Genomic DNA, 23015 nt, shown 5'->3' with positions numbered 1-23015 from the left:
AGAACTTTGAACCCAGCTGCACTCCTTCAGGGCTCATGCTAGCATGCTTACTTTATACAGGAAAAACTAGAACACAGTCCTGAAATAATTTGCTAAAATTTACTTGATTTTTAAGTGTCAAGACCATGCTGGATACGGGGTCTGACTCCACAAAGGCTGTGTGTTTTGCAGTGGAACAAAGAGTAAATATTTTCTGAATTCCATAGAGTGGCCAAATTATCCCGAGGTAGGGTAGCAAATTAAGAATTCAAAACATGGCTTTTTTGTTTTTGTTTTTTGGGGGGGTTTGGGGGGGACACATTGTCTATATTTTGGGAGAATTGGCTGTCGGGGTTGGTTTCTGTTTTTGTTTTTCTGTAATGGAGAAACGGAGGTGAAGAAGATCTAGCTCTGTGTTCTCTACCCTCTCTTAGTGTCTGTGGCTACATTTCTGATCAGGAGACCTTCTGTTTGGTTCTCAGTCTGTTTGCACTCAGATGGAGAAAGCCTTGTGCGCGCTTGACAGAATCCAACACCATTGCTGATGAAGAGTTTCAGCAAACTAGGAATGCAGGAGAATTTCAACTTGATAAAGAGCATCTGTAATAGACCCATAGCTAATACTATCCCTGATGGTGAAAACTGAGATGCTTTCACCCCAGGACCGAGAACGATGCCGATTTCCCTCTTGCCACCCCATTCAACGGCTTTACTGGATGTCGTGGCTAATACAGTGAGGAAGGGAAGGGGTGCAGGATAGGCAGACTGGGCAGGAAGAAGCAAGGCAAGTGGCATGAAGGTCTGTGGAAAAAATCCCAAAGAAAACTCCCAACAGAATCTGTTGGGACTTAGGAACCATAAGACCAAGGCCAGCAGCAAACAGTTGAATTCAGAACTTAAAATTTTCTGGCCTTCAAAAGACACTGTTAAGCCACTGACTGAGGAAATGTTTGCCAAACATATGGCCTGTAGATGCCAGGTGTCTGGCGGTACGCGGAAGGGGAAAGGTGCTGGGGGGTCGGACGCGGTGGGGCCGGGCAGTACGCGGAGGGGAAGGGTGCTGGGGGGGCGGGGTTGGATGCGGTGGGGCCAGGCAGTAGGCGGAGGGGAAGGGTGCTGGGGGGTCGGACGCGGTGGGGCCGGGCAGTACGCAGAGAGCTAACAGACAAACACCAACACAGTGTTTACTGGGGGGTAATGACATCCGGGACATTGTTGTTCTCAACGCAGAAGGTAAGGAAACTGGTCTCCTGAGGCAAAGATGAGAAGTCTGGAGGGTAGGTGGTGGCCAGCACTCCCTGTCCGCCCTCCACTCCCTGCACGCGAGGAGGTGTGCGTGGGGCCGTCTCCACCCTGGGACACGGCGGCCTCACGACGCTGACTTGGAGTGTCGCTTTCTGTGACCAGCCAGTGACGCTGTCACAGACAGAAGAGAAGGAAGTAATCAGGGAGGGATGCCGAGCACGTACGTGTTAACGATCAGAGGTTTACGCTTTATGAAACATATTTTAATGGTGAAACTATTGTTAGGCTGTTTTGCAGGACATGGGATTACCTGGGGTTGGGTAACTCGTGCTCTTTTGGAATACCTGTTCTATGTTAGCTGTTCATTTTTGTGGTCAACAAATGGATAAAATACCTACAGAACACCCTAAACGTTGACTTGTGAGTTCTGTATCTAAAACTAAACATTTTGTGCTTTGAAATCCAGTGCGGTCCTCATGTAGTAGACACTAAAAAAGTAAAATGTGATTAAAATGACACGTTTTTGCTTTTCTTTTATACAGTACACATTTTGGAACTTCATACCCAAGAACTTATTTGAACAATTCAGAAGAATAGCCAACTTTTATTTTCTTATCATATTTCTGGTACAGGTAAGACCAGCTGTCTTTTTTTTAATCACCTCAAGTGTAAAGTCTAATAAGCAACGCTTTATTCTCAGGAGATTAACTATGGTTTGCTAACGAGAAAGAGCAGGGACCTGGAGCCCTTCATGTCTCCTTCATGGACAACTGTGTTGGTTCAGAGAGGCGTCTAAGCTGAAACAGACATGTGAACAGTCTGCCTTGGGGTTGGGTCTGGCCACCTTCCAGTCCTCGAGGCAAAATCAGGAGCCCCCTGATCTTTAGGGGAAACTGAGCAGCCACGCTAAGCGTTGTTGGGTGGATCCTCCTCCTCAGTGCGCGTGGGGAGAGCGAGAAGAGAGAAAACCACAGTGGGGTCTGAACGAGGGAGCAGGGATCTGATGTGTTTTAAGACTAGCAATCTCATTTTTCTCAATCATGCAAAATACAGCAGAAGGACTTTTAGAATGTCCCCAACATTAAGTTATTCAAATAATGTAATTGAAGTGTGGGACCAAAAGCAGAGCAGTGAATTAAAATAAAATGCACGGCACAGTCAGGCTTCCGTCTTGGCCGCTGTTAGCGTGGTTTCCTTAAGCAGGTCCCTGAACTAGAGCAAATCACCCTCACTTTCGTGGCAAATAGAGTGACTTACCCCTACTCTGACTTATCTCTAGTGAGGGAATAAAGTGAGTTTAAAATAAGCGAAAGCAAATGTTTCTGTTGGTGTCGTAGGCCAGCCAGTCTAAGTCGCTAGGACGTGCTTTGAGGCTCTGTGATTCTGCTTTAATTGCAGTTGATCATCGACACCCCCACGAGCCCCGTAACCAGTGGGCTTCCGCTGTTCTTTGTCATCACCGTCACGGCTATCAAACAGGTAAGACGTCTGCAGAGAAAGGGAGGGCGGCGCCATCTCATTATATAATGTTGCCTTCTGTCCAAAGCAAGATCATCTGGTTTGCTTTAGCTAGCTCACAGGAAATTTAGCTAAGTTCTAGAAATTCATTTGGGTAATTGTCTTAGATTGACACTTGAGCTAAAATAAGAGAGATTAGGAAACGTAGCAGCTAAGGTGGCATCCTGTGAGTCTGAGGAGGAAACCAAGGTTTTCATGTTCAGAACCAACCAGAGATGGAATCGAGTTTTAGAAGAGTTTCTTACCCTGTCCACACTCTGGACTGTCTGAACCGCAAGGACCTGCTGTGCCCAGAGCCCGGGCTGTGGTTTCCTAAGCGAGCTTGTGGACTCCTAACTCAGGGCGTGCCTCGGGCTCTTCTCCCTGGTCCCGGTCGCTGACAGGGAGAAGAACATGTCTCGGTTATGTCCACTGTTCATCTGGCCATCTCTGTGCTGTAGCCATCAGCTCTGTCTGGATCCAGAAAATTCCCATCCCCTCGGAAGGAGGCCCTGTACCCGCAAGCAGTCCCTGGCGTCCCCGCCCCAGCCCCCGCCAGCCGCCGGTCTGCCTTTTGTCTTCCGCCGTGTGGGTGCGAGCAGCTCTCTGTGCTTGTGGTGTGCCCTTCCTTGGTGACTAACGATATGGAGCATCTTTTCCCGTGCTTATTGGCCATTTGTGTGTATTTCTTCAGAAACATGTCATCAAATCCTTCATCCATCTTAAAATTGGGTTTTCTGTCTTTTGATTGATGAGTTGCAAGAACTCCTTATATGTTCCAGAAACAAGTCCCTTATCTGCTGCAGGCTGTTGAACCTAATGATGTTTGCATTTCAGGGTTGATAGGTCGACTTTTCATTTGGGAGATCTGGATAATTTGTAAAATGGCAGCTTCTAGTGACATTATGGATGGTCCAGTTCTTGCTGACAAAGCCATGCTTTTCTGATGTTTGTCTTTAAATAAAAATAAAGAAAACGAAACATGTATTTTACGTGAGAACAGCCACTGGATGACAGTGGTATGTCAGTACCGCAGAGTGATTTTCTCTAGATTGAGGAAAAAACGTAGAACGGAATCAGGTTACCTTCTAGTGTGTGTGTAAAGAGCACCTCCGGGCCGCGTTCTGTCAGCCCTGCTCATCTTCAGTACGAGAATGTCTGCAGAAGTATTTTTTTTTAATATAGAACGGTGAAGAGCATTTAAGGATGTGTCTTCATTTCAATTTGGGTTTTATATCTCACTCACCAGTAATCTGGAAATAGAGATTTGAACAAAAATGATTTTACTTCATACCCATTAGATTGTCTTTTAAATGTAAAAGCCTGAAGAGCAACCAAGGATGATAATGTGGTCAAGCGCATGCACCTGCTGCTGATGGGAGCATGGTGGCGCCATCTTGGAAAACCATTCGGCAGTAACTGATGGAGCGGAGGCCGTGAATGCAGTTAGTGTGTATTATATGCATCTCAGAATAGACCACAGAGGCCCGGCGATGCATCCTGGGATGTTCATTGCCTGCCTCTTTGGGGAAGAAAAACTAGGGACAGGTTGTTCTTCAGTGAGGCAATGGGCAGCACATTTGTTGTGGAGGGGGGGATTGCAGGGGAAGGTGCAGTGATGGAAATGAGTGAGCCCCTGGCTTCCCACCGCTCCACCTGCCCCCTATCTCTCTCCTCCTCACCTTCCCCGACCTCAGGATACCTCCACACTCTGGCTCCTACCCTGGACAACTCAGATGCCCTCAGCCCTCCCCTCCTCAGCCCTGTTCCCTGGTGACCCCAGCCAACACATACAGGGGATCCGATTCCCTTCCTTGCAGCTCAGGAAGCCCCTTTGGGGAGCCTGGCATCTGCTAATCCCAGATGTGCCTAATCCCCCCTGGGCGCCAAACGCATCTGACCCCCCTCTATTCAAATCTCCAGCGACTTCAGTGAGTTGGGCTCACCCTCCCGGGCTGCCCACCCTGCCTGGCTTTCTGCATGCCCCACACTGTCTTCAACCTTCCAGGCCAGCCTGGCCCTGGCCCCTGTCCCCACCCACGTTCAATCCTGCGCCCTCATGCCATTTACCGTGGTGTCACCTACTCCTTTCCGGGCAAGCGCTGAGCATCCGCTGGGGGCCAGCTCAGACCCTTCTCCTCTGAGCCCCCCCACACACATTTGCACACATGTGCTGTGGGGCCTGTGACACACTCACTGGGTCAGGGAACCAGGTGAGGCTCACGCCTGGGCCTGCAGGAAGGAGAACGGGAGACCCCCCCACCCTGGTCCTCCTGCCTGAGTGAGGCCTCGGCCAGGGCGCTGACAGTGAGCAGCTAGGCGTGGCCATCCCAGTGGTCGAGCACAGACAGTAGACATGTGTCCCACAGGAGAATGTCCAGAAGCCTCTGAAGGTGCCAGGGGCCGTGAAGAAGTGGGTACCCACGGTCACGGGCCCATCCAGCTGGGTCCAGAGCGGCTGGCTCAGGGCTGAGGGCTCTCAGTGGACTTGGGCTCCACCACATGGGCGTCTTCTCTCCCCTTTAGGGCTATGAGGACTGGCTTCGCCATAAGGCAGACAACGCCATGAACCAGTGCCCTGTGCATTTCATCCAGCACGGCAAGCTGGTGCGGAAGCAGAGCCGAAAGCTGAGGGTAAGCAACACTGGCACATTTCTTCAGCCAAAACCGGGAACAGTTAAAAGCCAAAAAGCAGCAATGCAGCAGGGTTTTAATTTAGCCAAACCTGTGCCTGGAATTGCTTCTTTACTGGGTACAGTCCCAACCACATCCCCAAACCCTTCTCACTAAAGCTAAGCGCCTACCACTGTTTCCTTAACTTTAATTTTACTCATTTTAAGTTGTAATAAGCTTTCTTTTTTAGAGCAGTTTAATTCCGCAGACCCCATCAGGGTTGCCTGAACTTTAGGAGATTGTTCCAACCAGTCAGGACAGAGGAAGGTCTAGGACGCTGTTGGAAAACTTGTCCTAGAACGGAAACTCTGAGATGAGGAACAGAAAGCTCACTGAAGGTTGTGTTTTCATTCCCGGTTGCAGTGAGCTGTGAGTGTAACTGATGCATCGGTATCTGCTTAAACGTTTGATTATGTCACTCACATGGCTGGTTTTCACACCTGCACTAGCCAGTGGGAAGCACCTGCGTGCACAGCAGCTGGCGGTGTGGATGCCAAGGCTTGTCCCTGGCGAGTGTCAGCTGTGAGCCCAGGGATGGAGCCCGGCTGGGCCCTCCTGCCTCCTCCTCATCCCCGGCTGCGTATCATCTCTGAAGCCCCTGATCCCCGCACCCCATGCCCCTCCCCTCTCCCTACCCGCACTTCCCCTCCCTCTCCACCCCATCCCCCCTACTCCACCCAACCAAAACCCACCTGAAGGCCTGCTCACATGTCACCAGCACATGGCCATCTTTGTGAACCTAGTCCAACATGTATCATACACACTATTGTATGTATTTTTAAGATTTTAAGCAACATTTTCTTTGTTTTTATTTTTGTTTTTTTAAGTTTTTTTTAAAAGTAATCTCTATGCCAAACATGGGGCTTGAACTCACAACCCTGAGATCAAGGGTCTCATGCTCCACCAACTGAGCCAGCCAGGTGCTCCTGCATCTTCTTTATTTTATAAGTTTTCCTGACCAGGTGTTTTAGGACTTCTGACTGAGCTCCCCTCACTTTACCTGGACTGGTGATGATTTCTTGGCCGTCATGGGCTCTGGAACGGAATGCTGGTGGGGCCCTGTGCACATATTAACAGACTAATTCAGACCCTAAGCCCTTCATGTACTTCCCCTTAATGACCGTATTTCCTTGGCAAAGCCTTCTATACTTTTAATAAACAGACCTAAATAGCATCAACCAGCAGAAAATTGCATTTTTAATGCCTTGATCTCCTATGGGAAATGTCTGTTCTGTAGCCGGCCAGTTGGAGCCGAGAGGGCTCTGCACGGACAGTGTGAGACAGGGCCAGGCTGGCGGAGGTGCCTGAGGCCATTCGAGAAGAGTCTCCACTGGTCCGTCGCTAAGATCACATTATCTCAAGACTGTCACGGCGTAAATGGAATCACATAGGCTGCATTTGGGGACTGGTCCTCCATTCAGCCCGTTCCTCTGAGTCCCATCCCCTCTTGTGCATCAGGAACCCCTCCCCCCACCCACCCATCACAGCTGTTCACACCCACCAGTTGAATTTTCTAGATCGACACCTTCCTGCAGGAATAATTCCCACTCAGACTCATTAACAAACACTTGAACTTGTCCGGCTTGGACTCAGTCAAGGATAATCGGGTTATGGGAGTTTGTCTTTGTTTTCGCCGCAGAATATTCCATCGTAATACGCTTGGATGCTTCATGGGTCTAAAGTTGGTCATCGAGACCCTCGCATGGTCTTTCCACCGGTTGGGCAGAATCCCGGCACACAGTCCTTCCCTAGAGTGCCTTCCCATCCATACCTCTGCCTGCAGACCCCAAGGCCCCTGCACCGCAGGGGCTGCCACACCGAGGCTGTCTGTCTGTCCTGCAGGTCGGGGACATCGTCATGGTCAAGGAGGACGAGACCTTCCCCTGTGACTTGATCTTCCTCTCCAGCAGCCGCGGGGATGGGACCTGCCACGTGACCACCGCCAGCTTAGATGGAGAATCCAGTCACAAAGTACCGTGCCTTTCATTTGGGGCCGTGCGCGGGGCACCATGGTTGCAAACCCAGTGTTCCCGGGGGTTACGGAGAAACGGGGGGAGCTGGGCCAGCCACACGGCTCCTCACTTTGATTCTCCCCACATCCCACCGCTGCCTGTTCCCCCTCAGGGTCCATAGCCACCAACCACTCGGGTTAACAGAAGTGACTTCATGTTAGTTCTTAGCTGTGTCACTGAGTGGAGGGACCAGGATGCAAGGAGTAGATTGTGGGAATTTGGAAAATTTTCATTTTACTGTCAAAATTAGTGTCTTCACTAGATGGGATTATGTGAAAAGTCACATGGGAGTCTAGATTTTTGAGGACTTATCACTTTAATGAGTGTCCTTTCGTTCAAGTATCTTAATAAGGATTTTCTGAACTTAGAATTAAGTTCTTATGCTCAGTATGGAATTCTGTACGGCCAGTTGGTGCTACGAAACTTTAACAATCGCAAAAGAATAGAACATGTCACTATTTAAAGATTTCATTAATTTTAAAACAATGGGAGCTTCCGAGGAGTTTAAGAAATTAGTGAGCGTGGCTCAGTGGACCCAACCATGTCTGAGGCATTGGTCAATGGCAATTAATGGTGGGATTTCTATGGTGGGAAAGAGATATTTTCTTCCTTTTATGGGTAATTCATATCATTGTATAAACCCTGTGGGACTTTTGGGGCACCTTTCCTATGTAGGCGTCCCGAGAGGGCTAATATTCTGGCACGATCGATGGTGTTTGTGGGGGGTAGAAGCCCCCGGGAGAGCCAGGTGACTGTGGTGTCAGGTGTCTGAGTGTGGGGATCACGTTCCCGTGTCCCTGACACCCGGTGAGCCACGTGGACCCTGGCTGTTGGCACCGGGTGGCCCCTCGTGCCCGTCCTGTGGAAGGGATGCCCCAGCATGGCTAGCACCTCTCGTGCGGTTGTGCTCAGCGTCCTGTGTGCTCTCTGACGTCACATCTGCACATCTGACCAGGGCTGGGCGCTGGAGTTACTGAGCTCCTCCCGTAAAAGACACCAGGGCTCCCGCACTGGTCACGGTCACGGCCCGTGTGACCTTGGGCAGGCATTTTTTTTTTTTTTTAAAGATTTTATTTATTTGACAGAGACACAGCGAGAGAGGGAACACAAGCAGGGGGAGTGGGAGAGGGAGAAGCAGGCTTCCGGCAGAGCAGGGAGCCCGACGAGGGGCTCGATCCCAGGACCCTGGGACCATGACCCGAGCTGAAGGCAGACGCTTAACGACTGAGCCACCCAGGCGCCCCTGGGCAGGCATTTTTAACCTTTGCAGTTTTCACGTCCTTAAATGGGGACAGACCTGTCTTGCAGGGGCTCTTGTAGGATGTACTTAGAAAATTTCCTGACGTCCCAGGTGTGCAGTAAGGGCCCCAGCGTGTTCTAAAAGCCACTGCTGCTGTGATTTACGTCCCGCCTGTTTTGGCCTGTGGCGCCCTTTCCCGCCCAGCACCTGACTGCCGGGAAGATGAGCGGACATTCAGAGACGCGCTATCTCCACAGGCCCTCGCGCTCGGGCTCCCAGCCCACCTGTTCCCGTTGGTGATGCCGTCCGGGCCGGTGCATCCACACTGCCTGGGTCATGTTAGAAATGCCGTTCTCGGGCCCCCCAGACCCACTGCATCGGAAGCGGGGGGTGGCCGGGCAGTCGGTGTCCCGCGAGCCCGCCAGGGTCTGAGGCGCGCTCAGGTTTGCGGGGCCGTCGGTGGATGCCGAGCGCGGGGCCGTGCGGGGAGCGCGCCAGGCCCGAGCAGTTCGCGATGCCGGGGACGGCCCTGTGCACACGTAGGCAGCATGTGAGGAAGAGGAACACTGACCCCTAGATTTGTTTCCTGACGGGTAGCCGTCACAGGGACAGATGCAGGTGTCCCGTTTTGAAGAAGCTCTCCCAGGGCTTGAGGGCAGTGGGCGAGCGGGCCGGTGGAGCCTTGTGCTTCCGTCACTTGTTAACATCCCCACACCCTAGTCTGCGTTTCCTGGTACGTGACTTCCGTGTTCATAGTTCTCTCTGACACGGCACCCAGGCTCCGGACTCGGGCTTAGTTACAGGCACGGCAGGCGCCGGCTGTCAGCTGCGCGTCCCTTGTTGGGCTGTGAATTCACCGTTCTTGTCGATCCGCAGACCCACTATGCCGTTCAGGACACGAAGGGGTTTCATACTGAAGAGGATATAGACGGCTTGCACGCCACGATTGAGTGTGAGCAGCCCCAGCCCGACCTGTACAAGTAAGTCTGGGCGGCGTTCCCTGTCGCCGCCGCTCCCCCTGCCCCAGCTGCTGTCTGCTCTCCACCCCGCCCGTCTGGAAAGCATGTACGTCGCTGCTTAAAAATTGAGACCGAGCCACAAATAAAACAGTTCACTTAATATTCTCATAGTTCAGCAACATTAAAATCTGTAGCTATTTGTGCAAATATTTGGACTGGCTTAACGGAACTAAGTTTATTGAAGAAAAAGAGATTTTCTGTAATTTGAGGAACCAATTTTAAGGAAAATCCTTGGAGTCATGGGCGAATGAGGACAGAAAGTAAAAGAAGAAACAGGGAGGAAGCCAGTGAGCTTTTGGGCAGGAACGCAGCCCTGGAGCGGAGCGGGCTCCCGCCCTGGAAGCTGGAGACGGGTGCGGACGGCGCGTGGCCGGCCCCCCTCCCGCCCCAGCTGCGTGGCACTGATCTGACTTCTCGTTGCCAGGTTCGTCGGCCGCATCAACGTCTACAACGATCAGAACGACCCCGTGGTGAGGTGAGGACAGCGACACTCTTGTCATCCGTGCTGTCAGATTACAGGGAATTCTGTTTCCGATCAGAGGCTTTCCTTGTTGCTGCTCCGTTGGGTTTGGGAAGTAGAGTTCTGCTTTAGCGAAGGTCCAGGTCCTGCTGTCTTCTTTGGTTTCTCTTGTGAGCATAGCTGTTGGTGCCAACAGGCTGATGGCGCTCATCGGAAGCAGTGTTAGGGGCCCACCTGACTGAGCCGCTGCCCCTGAGAAGTGCCCTTCAGCCTTTTTGGATGAGGTTCTGCCACGAGGCTGGGCCGTTTCTGACTTGAGGCCATCTTACTGGAATGTATCGTCTCCTCGAGATCACCCCCGGGACACTGTTTTCGTTCTAGATTCTGTCTAGATTTAAGGGGATGTGTCTCATCTAGGGACCGTGTAGGTGGCAGGTGGGTGTGCTCTCCTGCTTCATCATAGCGGTCTGGGATCCGTCACACCCGCAGGTTGTGACAGGGACCCGCACCCACGAGGTGGCAGCGCCCCAGAGCCAGCCAGTGCCGGACGCGTGTGGTCCGCTCTCATCCGGCACCGGCTCGCCACGTCCCCAGGCCTGTGGGTGTGTCGTCTGGACATAGTGTCCAGGTCTGGTGGGTCTTTGCTGTCGAGGTGATCGAGACGGACAGGGTAGGAAGTTGACTTGGAGTAGGATTTGGAGCTGATGTTTTCTGTAACCCCTGCCTCTCCTGTGTTGGAGAAATCATTTTTCTTTCCACTTAAGCGGTCTCCAGATTGTCGATGTCCTGGTGTTACCTTGTGTGTCAAGGAAAACGGTTGCCTAGAAGTAGAAATAATCTCAATAGGAAATAGATGGTAATAAATGTAAGACCCTAGGGCCCCTCTTGAAATTGTGTGTTTCATGGAAATGGTTTGTGCGCTTCATGGGTCATGACCAAGCTCCATCAGCACGTTCACGGTGCTTCTGAGAGGTCGTGGAGGCACGGCTGTGGTCTTCCCGGAACAGATGCTAGTCTACAGGATGTTCCTAGTTTCTGTGCAGAAACACCTGCATTTCTGTGTCTCGTGAGAAGTACTGCTGGAAGATGAAGTAGATTTGGATTTACTCAGAGTGCCGCTGGGACGAAGCAGAAGAAATAAACGCTGTCGGCTTTTCCTGCTTCACGTTCAGACAAAGTTTAATGCTGAGTAGCTTGGGAAGGTCATAACTAATATATTTCACATGTTGATGCTAATTCTTTTTTGCTCTTTAAGTACTCACACTATTCAGCAGGCTTTTAATATTTGGGTATTACAGGTATTCATAAATTCATGATGTGAACGGTGATGAATTATATATCGCAGTCTTCATCCGTTCAGAGTGGTACTTCTTTGTCCTCCTGTCCAAACTAGAAGCAAAGTACTTTTTAAAATACATTATTTTTTGACCTCCCAAAGACACTTTTATTTATTTATTTATTTAAAGATTTTTATTTATTTGAGAGAGAGAATGAGAGAGAGAGCAGGAGAGGGAGGAGGGTCAGAGGGAGAAGCAGACTCCCCGCCGAGCAGGGAGCCCGATGCGGGACTCGATCCCGGGACTCCAGGATCATGACCTGAGCCGAAGGCAGTCGCCCAACCAACTGAGCCACCCAGGCGCCCTCAAAGACACTTTTAAAAAGGGCCATTTGTTTTCATAAGCATGTTCAGTGGGCACTGTGAGCTTGCAGAGGCTGCAGTCCCTGTGAGAGGACTGACAGCGAGTGGGCAGCCCCAGAGCGTCTGTGGCACTTAGGCCCTGCATGAGAGCCACGACCGTGGAGCTGCCCTGGGCAGACGCGCCGGGTCAGGTGTCCCCTGGGGCAGCAGCCTCCCGCCCTCGTCCTCAGCCGGATCTGGGCCCGAGCTGCGACAGCCAACTAGATGGAGCACGCCTAAGTCTGTGGCGTTCAGCAGGCTCTGCACTTACTGTGGTGATGGGACATTTCGTGCACTGAAAAGTCAAGAGCATGGGTCCCTTCACCCTGCAAACGGAGTCGGTAGAATGCTGATAGCAGCAACATTGCAGAGTTGCATTCTGCTTCTTACTCTCTTCTACTCTTGGGAAATGAGAAGCAATGAGGAATCCACCAACAGGGGAGTCCCAAGAACACAAACCCCGAAAGGCAGAGACGTGGTCTGTTGCTCACTGTTGAGTCTTGAGTGCTTAGGGCCTGCTTGTTCTTCATGAGTGATCTTTAACTTCCTTGGTTGTTGCTGCCCCGAAGTAGCAGGTGCAAGGGAGGTTCCAGATTGGGAGGCCACCTGCGTGCAGAGGGTCCTTGTGCGTTTGGCTGCCGTGTGGATGAATGCACACGGTGTTCCCATGTTTGAAAGTAAGACCGGATCTCACAAGACTCGTGGAGTCTCCCTGAGGATGTGCTGGGAACAGCTGAATCCTCTTGAGTCACAGACACCACCTTCTCAGAAATTCGGGGCCCTTCAGTTGGTCTGGGTGGGCTGGGAGCCCGCATTCCTGACAAGGCCCCGCCAGAGAGCGGGCACCTCGAAGAGCCACCCGCTGGGTCCTTCCGCACAGCAGGTCTTACCTCCCAGGGCAGAGGCCACACTCTCACACGGAGCCAGGCTAACTTTCGTAATCCAAATATAAGCTACTCCACGTTTAAATGATCGCCTCTTGAAACCGAGTCTGTTAGGCACAGGCCTTGGTTTCCCACCCTCGAGTACCTGCTTCTGTCGCCCCCTTGCCCTACTCTGCTCCTCCTATCTTTGCAGGCCCCTGGGGTCGGAGAACTTGCTTCTCAGAGGAGCCACGCTGAAGAACACCGAGAAGATCTTTGGTCAGTGTCTCAGTGAATCATTACTAACAGCTTCTAAAATTAAGGGTGCATTGAGCAGTTAAAGTCCGTCGTGCTGCCGTGAACACGTCTCGCCGTGCTCTGAGCTGGGCCCTGTGGCAGGGGTCATCAGCCTAAGAAAACCCGTCCTGGCGGATCGCCACCACCCACGAGGCAGTGGTGTTTGAGGGTTGCTTGCGTATTGAGTGTCTGCGGTTTCTGACTCAGAAACATAAATTTATGTCCATGAGAGAACTCACACAACACAGTTCCGCAGGAGATTTCTTTTACAGGCTGCATTTCTCTGGTAGTATCTCCCGTCTCTGTGGGTTATTTTTGTCTTTTGAGACAATTTAAAAGTATGCATGTGTGCCCTGTTTCAGAAAACCCAATATAGTAAAATCTAATCTTCAAGAAAAAGAGATTAATCTCCATGCAGGAAAAAAAAAGTATTTCTTTAGTCTGAAGAATCCTGTTGTGGGACTCTTTATGAACAGCTAGTTTGCCTAATGAAGTTTAAAATATGATTTGTCCACAATTCAGTTTTACTGTTGCTGTGTGTGACTTCCTATGTGAAGGCGAGATCTGCCTGTGTGATTGTTCTAACGTTGACTTTTCTGCTTTACAGGTGTTGCTATTTACACAGGCATGGAAACCAAGATGGCATTAAATTATCAGTCAAAATCCCAGAAACGATCTGCTGTAGAAAAGTGAGTCTCGGGACCCCTTTGAAGTGCGTAAAGCTCCATGACCTAAAACCATCATGAGCCCCTATAGACGTGAAAGCATTTTCCTTCTGGCTCCATTAGTAATTCCATCGTGGTCTCTAGGGAGCTGGTCACACTGGGTGTTAGATAGACAGTCTTGTTCTGCGGGGACACAAGTGACCACACACCTTCGGCCCACGTCTGCAGGCTCCCTCGTGTGGATGGCTATAGTCCTGACAACTCCTCTCGCCGATTGATGAAAACGTCAAAATTGGGTCACTTTTAGCTTTGGGTTGTTTCCTGAGGAAAGCATGAACAGAGAAAACAGTGTTCTTTTCACGAAACGGTAAAATCTGTACTATGATAAACCAAGTATAGAGTTGAATTTGTGAGAAAACGTGGCCCAGAATTTTGTCTTACTTGCCTTTTGTTCATGTGTATCCCTGACTTGATACAGAGCTATGCGGGACTTGGGGATCTTTGGAAAGACTGTGAGGGTCACTTCTGCCTGCCCTCAGCAAGTTGCTCTCAGTGCGATCATGGGTCTTTCTGTCCGTTGACAGCTGTACCAGATGTGAAAATGGAGATTTGGCTCTCAATAAGCAAGAATGATTTGTTTCTAGATGTCTACACTGATGAATAGGTTTCAGAAATAGATACTGGAAAATCAGGCCTTCTTCACAAGATCCGCTAAGACATTGGCCAGGGATTCAGTAATTTTCCAGTTCAGAGGGCATTTCCCTCCCTCCTTCCCTGGTGGTAATCTCTAAATTTGGCACTCCCTGGCTGACACTTCATGGCAGAAGACTTGACTTCTGGATGTCCTAAGTCATTGACTCCCAGACCACGCGGTCAGCAGTGTGGCTGCGTGCACCGCTCTCCCGTTTTTAAAACTTTCCCTGTGGCCCCTAGAAGCACACGCCTGTGGTCACGGGAGGAACTCAGATACATGCGAGCTTCTGTTCTCGTTCTTACTGTGCCAGCAGATGGTGGGGGGCTCCTTTAAAACACGTTGCTCTGTGTCTTCACGGTACGTTTGTCTTGACGGGTGAGAAAGGTTCTTCAGCAAGCAATCACTAAGTATCGTTGCTGTCTTGTGTTTTAGATCCATGAACGTGTTCCTCATTGTGTACCTCTGCATTCTGATCAGTAAAGCGCTGATAAACACCGTCCTGAAGTACGTGTGGCAGAGCGAACCGTTCCGGGACGAGCCGTGGTATAATCAGAAAACCGAGTCAGAAAGACAGAGGAACCTGGTACGGAACGTGCCCCCCTTTGCAGTGATCAGAGACACCCTGTGGGCCGTTGTTAGGAAAATGTGGCAGGAGAATGTGAAGTCTTGACCGATGACATCTTCGTAATAGAGATTTGGAAGGTGCATCCATTGCCTCCTTACCCTGGTTGCTGCTGTCTTATTTGGGTATTTGCTTGTACGGTCTGGAAAGGGATCGGCTCCCACGGTAAATTCATGAGGGGTGCAGCATGAACGCTTCTAGAACCCAGCACGGCGTCCTGTCTTTAGAGAGTGCCTGTATTTATAAATGGCCACCAGTGCAATCCAAGCAGAACTCTGAGATGCTGGCAAGGGGGTGCGGGAAATCACACAGTGCTCTCTCAGTTCCTCAGGGCGTTCACGGACTTCCTGGCCTTTATGGTCCTCTTCAACTACATCATCCCCGTGTCCATGTACGTCACGGTGGAGATGCAGAAGTTCCTGGGCTCGTATTTCATCACCTGGGATGAAGAAATGTTTGATGAGGACACAGGGGAAGGGCCTCTGGTCAACACCTCGGATTTAAATGAAGAATTAGGACAGGTCAGTACCTGCGGCGTCCTCTTCCCAGATTGGCGGATGATCGCGTCCCTCTGTGTTCTGTTCCCAGGCATGTGGATTCTAGATGATCCCTGTCGTGGGGGCACATTATCCGGATGGCCCAATGAAAAGTTTTCCACCTCCATTCGTTCCTAGAGATGCATCCCACAACTCATGAAACACAACAGCACGTTCGTTTTTTATACTTTATTGACATGACAATGGATAGTGCTTTTCTGTATACAATTTATGCAGAATCAGCTGCGTTAGCTGATTGTTACAAGCTCACCCATGGCCTTGGTAAGTGGTGCTCATTCTGGGTTTTAATGCTGTAAATTTGGTGAGTCCCTACTTTACAAGCATTGCACTCGGCTCTTAGGCCAGGTTTCCTTCTCTGAACTCAGAGTGAGCAGTTTTCCTTGATTTAAAGGTGAGCAAAGTGAGACCTCAGCGTTCCAGCGGCTTGGTGTATCGCAGACTTCAGACACCTCATTGCAGCCCTGCTGTTTGTGGACAGTGGTGGCCGAGCTCTGTGCACCTGAGCGTCTTAATCTGTAAAATGGGTGTGATTCCGTATACCTGCCCCAGCACAGTCCTGTGCTGAATGGGGCCTCAGAGCTGCTTCGCTGGGACACCAGCTCCGGAAAGGCTGCCGCCCTGGCCCTGAGCCTTTCCTGAAGAGCGTTTGGTAAACGGTAGTTCACTCATTTATTAAAAAAAAAAAAAAGTAAGAAATTTGGGGGAGTCGTTTTGCAAACAGGGCCATTTTAAAGATTTTATTTATTTGAGGGAGAGAACGTGCGCACACGGCGGATGGAGGGGACAGAGGGAGAGAACCTCCAGCAGACGCCTCACTGAGCATAGAGCCTGACGTGGGGCTCGACCTCATGACCTTGAGATCATGACCTGAGGTGAAATCAAGAATTGGATGCTTAACTGCCTGCGCCAGCCAGGCACCCCACAAACAGGGCCGTTTGAGCAGCTGAAATCCACCCCAGAGAGTCAGTCTGTAAACAGACGCTCAGACTCAGCTGGGGAACCCCTGCCTTCACCCCCTTGGGTCTCGGGTACTTGTTACCGAGAGATAACTTGCTTACTGATGAGCACGGGTTTCAGGGCGCCCCTCCGGCACGTGCCGCTCTGCGGGCTATCGTCTGCTCCCAGACAGCCGACGGAAACCCCGACTCGGTCACCCGGCACTAGAATAGTTTTACGTCTGCATATTTCACATCCTTGGCAACAGTACACAGTTCATGCTGTGTCTTCCTGAGAAATTCTTAGAGGAAAGCATCTTTCTGTAACAAGAAAAGTGTGGAGCAGTGGTTAGTACAGTGAATTTGACTCAAATTATCTTGTAACACCAGCGTTCTGGAGGTTTGTGGAAAGTTGTTTCAGAAGACTGGCCTTCAGGGGCGCCTGGGTGGCTCAGTCGTTAAGCGTCTGCCTTCGGCTCAGGTCATGATCCCAGGGTCCTGGGATCGAGCCCCGTGTCGGGCTCCCTGCTCAGTGCGGAGTCTGCTTCTCCCTCTCCCTCTGACCCTCCCCCACTCGTGCACGTGTGCTCTCTCTCTCTCTCTCAAATAAATAAAATCTTAAAAAAAAAAATTAGAAGATGGGGGCCTCCCGAGATGTTCGTTATTATTGTTGATCCTCACTCTGAAAAAAGTCAGGTGGCAGTTACTTCAAACAACAGAGCCACCATGCCGGGGACCTGTCACACGCGGGCTCCCTGCTCCTAATTGTCCAGAGCATGGGAGAGGCTCAGTGGTGTTTTGGGCAAGCGTTTGGACTGCAGGTCGTCTGCTGTGTCCTCAGAGCTTACTTGTAGAACCAGGCACACAGGGAAAAGGCATTTTCTGCGGAGGGATTAAGACAAAAGAGAACATCTTGCTGAGACTAAGTGAAGAAGGCAGACCGTGAAACACTTGGCCGGTGTGTCTCTTCTGCTTCCTGCGCTCCTGCACTTTGACCCCTACACTCTGCCTCCTGTGCGTGCGCCGGGGCGCGTGTTGGGGGCAGCGGGCAGGTTTCAGCCAGTGGGGACATCCTCCCGCTGTTCCATCGTCCAGAATTCCACTGTTACTCCTGATGCACACATAACCGGAATTGGGCCCAGTGCAGAGCTTAACACTGGGTATGGTTTTCGGTCTGAAATCTGTTTTGCCCTTTTGTTGTTCTGATTCTCGTGTCCTAAACGGTACTGTGAGCTTTGACCTCCCAGACCTTGCAGAGTAAGTTCAGGTTCATCCTCCCTATATCCTTGATTTTCTCGTTAGAGAGGATTCAAGACTCCCCCCGCCCCGAGTCTCTCTTTCCAAGAAGCGGCAGACCAGCTCCACGCAGTGCTTCCATCCGTAGACTGAGAGACAACAGGGAAACCGTCGTTTTCTGGGGAGCGCGAAGCTCTCGCCTACACCTCCTACGCGTCTGGATCGGGACCGCTCAGCCCTGGCAGACGCTGGAGGAGGCTGGGGAGCCGGCCCGCGTGCAGTTCCGCCTGCCCCGGCAGGGTGGGGGGCCCGCCCGGAGAGGCCCCTTCCCGTGGGGAACGTTGATGTTAGGAAGCGAGGCTGCGCTGGGCTCTGATTCGGCAGGTGGCTCCTTCTCTGAGAAGGTCATGCAGCCCTGGCCAGCCCCACGCAGCAGCACTGTGTGTCCGCAGGTCGAGTACATCTTCACGGACAAAACCGGTACGCTCACGGAGAACAACATGGAGTTCAAGGAGTGCTGCATTGAGGGCCACGTGTACGTGCCACATGCCGTGTGCAACGGGCAGGTGCTCCCTGGCACCTTTGGCATCGACATGATCGACTCCTCCCCGGGCGCCGGCACCAGGGTAGGTGGCCACGCACCCCCGCATGTGTGTTCCCTGGGGGCCATCACCGCCATACTGTCCCCAGGTCCCTGAGCACAAGGCAGACCAGCGCCACCCCATGTCCCTGGATCCCCTGGCGACCCGCGTCGGGAACCGTGGCACGCCACCATTTCCTGCCCGTGAGTCCACGGTCACAGCTGTGTGGAAGTCAGGGCATGTGGTGGGCTGAGAGCAAAGTGGCTGTGCACACCATTGTGCTCACACGCGTGTGCACACTCCGGCTCAAGCACGTATGCACATGTGTATGCACACACAGGGACACGTGCGCCCATGTGCACACACACACCCAGGCGTGCCCCCACTCCCCTGTGTATTGCATGTATACACACATGCACGTAGACCCATCCCATGTGCACACATCCTCACGCATGTGCACACACTAACACGTACACGAATGCCTGTCATGCTCACAAGCATGTATGTGCACGCACACACACCCTCATGTGTGTGCACACACAGATGCATGTCCCATGTGCTCACATGTGCATTGCATGTACACACATGCACACAAACACATGCCCACGTGCTCGCATGCACACACATGCACACACAGGCACACGTGCACACACGCCCAAGCCCTGTGACTCCAGACCTCAGCATCTCCGGGAGGTGCTGTGATCCCTCACCATGGTCACATGGTCAGTGAGAAGATCATTCCTAAAACCTTGGTGACCACACAGCCCTGTGCAGGGTTCCCTGGGGACGCAGGGCAGCTCGCCTTGGCAGGTGGTTCCGTGATACCCCCTAGGGACCGAGGGCACCACTGTATCCCCTGCCACGTCTGCCTCAGACGGTTTCCACGTGGAAACTGCTCTTTCAGGGCAGAGTCTCAGAGGGAGGGCCTGTGGTCTGTGGCCCACGTGGGCCTCAGCCACACCCCAGCGCCCCTGGGAAGGTGGTCAGGGCCCCCGCAGGGCATCCAGGCTCCCGGATGCCGAGTTCACCTCCTCTGACCTTGAGCCGGTGTCCTCACCTCCCCTGCTGAGAAGTGCTGGAGAATGAAGAGAAGCCACGCTTCTACTCCTCCCCGTGAGCACCGGACCCGAGCCTAATTCATGGCTCCTGACGCCCACGGCAGCATGTGCTGTTTCATTGTTTCCTGTCTTCTGCGTATTTTCTGTGTACTTGAGGCTGATATGGCATAGATCTGGGGGGCTTTGTGCCGTGCTTGTGTAGGAGCGAGAAGAGCTGTTTTTCCGGGCCCTGTGTCTGTGCCACACCATCCAGGTGAAGGATGACGATGACGTGGACGGCCCGAGGAAGTCGCCAGACTCGGGGAAATCCTGTGTGTACATCTCGTCTTCTCCTGACGAGGTGGCCCTCGTCGAGGGTGTCCAGAGGTAGGTCCCTGGGCGGGTGTGGCTCGCGGGGGCCGTACCGACACGGTCTCCCCTGACTGTGGGCTGGCCCTGGAGCGTCCAGGGGTGGCCCTGTGCCGGGACCCTGGCTGCAGGGTGGGCGGGCAGGTGGAGGCTTCATGCCCCGTGTCCTCCACCTCCGTGCTGGCGGGTGAGGGTCCCTCCCGCTCACAGCCTGCTGCTGGCGTGAGAAGCAGCCATTACCGCTGCCGGACTCCGTCGCTGTCTTTTCAGCTTCGTCATTTTCCAGAATTCCGTCTTCTGTATCACCTGTTCCGTCTTCTGCTTCCTCACCCTCGCTGTGATTACATCTAGTCGCTTCTGCTTCTCAGTTACAGCATTTTTTATTTCGGCCTGACTAGTTTTTAGGTCTTTTATCTCTGCAGACAGGGTTTCTCCGTGTCCTCTATGCTTTTTTCAAGCCCAGCATTCTTAGGACTGTTCTAAATTCTTGTTCAGGCGCATTGCTTATGTCTGTTTGGAGTAAATGCCTGGCTGTAGATTCTCTTTATCGCGGTCTTAAATGGGCGGTTCTTCTCAATTCTGTTAAAGATGCAGACAATCTTAGATGCACTTTACAGCAAGTCGTCTTTGTCAATCCTAACGAGCACTCAGAAGAGCACCACATATCAGAATTTAGGACGGGCTGTGCCTGCCAGCCATAGTAGACTCACCTCCAGGAAGCCTGTCAGCTCGAGCTGGGGCGAGTGGACACTCTGTCCCCACAGTCCCACGGCCCCCTTGCATCATTGTGGCCACAGCTGTGTGGGGATGACGCGTCCACCTCCCCATCTCTGAGCTCCTGGCGTCCAGGAGCCACGCCCTTGTCTCCGCACCACAACACCAGGTGTGCTGGTGGAGGAGCGGGGGTTATGTGGTCCATGCTTTGCGGACGTTTGTTGACTGGCTGCTGGCGCTGGATCATGGTTCCCGGATCAGTACAATGAGAGGATTGTCCTGGAGACTGACAGTCTCTCAGGGTCCTTGTAATTGTGACACGGTGACCCTGGCAAAGAGCCCCACTGCACAGTAAGCAAGAAGGGGACCCTACAGGGGCCAGTCCACAGACCCGCCCTTGTCCTTCTGGAACCCGCTGACGCTTACCAGTCCGAGGGCGGGATAGGTCAGAAATTCTGTTCACTCTGGGAGAGTTTCTTGAGCCGGTGAATAAATCACTATTTTAATCTCCTTAGTGTGTAATTCAGTTCGCAAGCTTTGTTTTACCACAGTTACTTTTCTTGACAAGAAAGCTTTCCCCAGACTTAAATGTCTGAAGGAGGAGCATCAGAACTAGAAATTGAGCTCCGACTTGCCCTCCTCTTTGCAGACTTGGCTTCACGTACCTGCGGCTGAAGGACAACTACATGGAGATCTTAAATAGGGAGAACGACGTGGAAAGGTGAGCGCACTGCACGTTTATGCCAGGTGGAAAGACTCCTGCTCACCGTGGTCTTTGTGGGGAAACCCCAGGCCCCTGTCCCGCTCCCATGCCTTCCCCCCCTTCCTCTGTGACGGCCCCGGAGCGTCGCCCGCAGGCTGGGCAGTGTGGCACCCCTGGGAGCGCTCGCTCGGAGCCGTCCCAGATGAGGCTCTGGGCGTCCCTGCAGCGTCTGGGGTGTCTGCGCTGAGTGGCCCCACGACGCCACGCTCCCCAGTCTCCAGACGCCCTGCAGTCAGTCTGAGCCGCTCTGATGCTCATGGCTCCCGTCTGTCTCCAGGAACCACACAGGTTCGGTGTCGTGACCATGTCCATCAGAGACGGCTGGTCCCAGAGACAGAGGGCATATCTTGAGTCTTGGCTCGGAGCTCCGGCTCTCCTTTCTAAATAAACTTGCGATAACAGTTACAGGCAAAGACAGGTGGCAGAGAACGTCAGGCTTGGTGGTTGTGGCCGCAAAAACCCCTGGATTTTAACGTTTCCTTAAGAAACGTGGATCCTGCGTTGGCAGGGGTGGCGAGCCCCAACTGGAACTGGCTGCCGGTCCTGGGTCGGCGCAGTGGCACTGTCCCTGGGGCGCTGGCGGCTCCGGGAGCTGCGCGACCACCTGCGGAGGGCAGAGCCCCGCCTGTTGTCGGGCTCCAGGCTCCACCCAAGGCGACAGGTGGGCTCCCGCGGAGGGGAGGACGCCCTCGGGGTGCTGCCCAGCGGGGCATGGGCCCCCCTCCAGCTTGCAAGCCGGCCGGCACCGTGAGGCTCACCGCCCCCCTGAGCCGCAGCTGGGGTCTCTGGACCCCGAGGAGTTTCCGGGGGCGTCTGTCGGGGTGGCTGAACTACCGTCAGTACTTCAAATGCCAGCAGAAATCATGGTCTTTGATAATGACCGTACGAGCCACCTGCGTATCGGTTTTCTTCGCTTAAATGATTTTTATGAACTTAAGGACACTGGTGTATTGCTGGGATTGCCAGCTCTAATAGGCCTGTGAGTCCGTGTTCAGAACTCAGGGACGTGAACGTGCAGATGGTGTGGTGGACAGACTCCCAGGGCACCTTGGGCCGGGGTTGAGCCCGTGGGAACTTGGCCTCAGCCTCCCCCTCCTCCCAGCCGCCAGGAGCACAGTCCCTGCCCCGTGCATCCCGACGGGGCGGGCATGAGGACAGGGCACAGGACACCCCAGACGCTCTGCCCCGGGAAGTGCTGTGCTTCCCCAGTTCCAGGACTTCAAGAGCCAGATAAGTAATAAAAGCAATTTTTGATCTCTTTTTCAGGTTTGAATTGCTGGAAATTTTGAGTTTTGACTCAGTAAGAAGGAGAATGAGTGTGATTGTAAAATCTGCTACAGGTAGGAATGTCTTTTTCCTTTGATTTTTTGAATTATATGTTGTGGTGGTTTTATTCTCATGCTTGCATTCTATAGGAGCTTTAGAATCTAACCATTCGTTCTCTGTAAAACAAACAAGGTGAGCCCACCACAGGTCACAGGGTTCCTCAGCATCGCACCTGGCGCAGGTGCAGCCCCTGTGGGTCCCGCTTGACTGGCAGGTCCTGCAGGGTCTCCCCTCCCTCCCTGCAGCCGCCACACACAGCAGCCTAATGTCACCCACCCGCAGCCTTCCAGTCTCCTGCCACCACGTCCATCCTAAAGACCCCGCCGGTGCCCTGAGGCACCTGCTGTGTCAGGCAGACTTCTCTGGGTCTAGCACTGATGCCCTGAGCTGCCTTCCCAGCTTTCCACCCCAGGCCAACCCCAAATGTGCATGTTTCTACCTGGAGCTCTCTACTTGGTGGGATTTTTCTACCTGGAGGCCCTCTGCCTGGAGGGATGTTTCCACCCGGAGGCCCTCTACCTGGAAGGACTTTTCCACCCGGAGGTCCTCTGCT

At 52.6% G+C, this 23015-nt stretch overlaps 1 protein-coding gene across 1 annotated transcript in view; it reads left to right on the top strand.

Annotated features, from left to right (window-relative positions):
* The window catches only part of ATP11A (ATPase phospholipid transporting 11A), a 116423-nt gene that overhangs the window by 57744 nt on the left and 35664 nt on the right, over positions 1–23015 (top strand). The window contains exons 4-17 of the mRNA XM_035003779.1: positions 1767–1856; positions 2623–2703; positions 5248–5355; positions 7237–7365; positions 9523–9626; positions 10090–10140; positions 12881–12945; positions 13571–13652; positions 14755–14905; positions 15268–15465; positions 18125–18298; positions 19514–19677; positions 21023–21094; positions 22403–22476. Of these exons, the coding sequence (XP_034859670.1) occupies positions 1767–1856; positions 2623–2703; positions 5248–5355; positions 7237–7365; positions 9523–9626; positions 10090–10140; positions 12881–12945; positions 13571–13652; positions 14755–14905; positions 15268–15465; positions 18125–18298; positions 19514–19677; positions 21023–21094; positions 22403–22476 (1543 nt within the window). The remainder of the gene's footprint in view (positions 1–1766; positions 1857–2622; positions 2704–5247; positions 5356–7236; positions 7366–9522; positions 9627–10089; positions 10141–12880; positions 12946–13570; positions 13653–14754; positions 14906–15267; positions 15466–18124; positions 18299–19513; positions 19678–21022; positions 21095–22402; positions 22477–23015) is intronic.

This window comes from Mirounga leonina, unplaced genomic scaffold, assembly GCF_011800145.1.
Source record: "Mirounga leonina isolate KUSES-001 unplaced genomic scaffold, KU_Mleo_1.0 Mir_127, whole genome shotgun sequence".
Classification (NCBI taxonomy): Eukaryota; Metazoa; Chordata; class Mammalia; order Carnivora; family Phocidae; genus Mirounga; species Mirounga leonina.
This window is presented reverse-complemented; position numbering and strand designations above follow the sequence as displayed.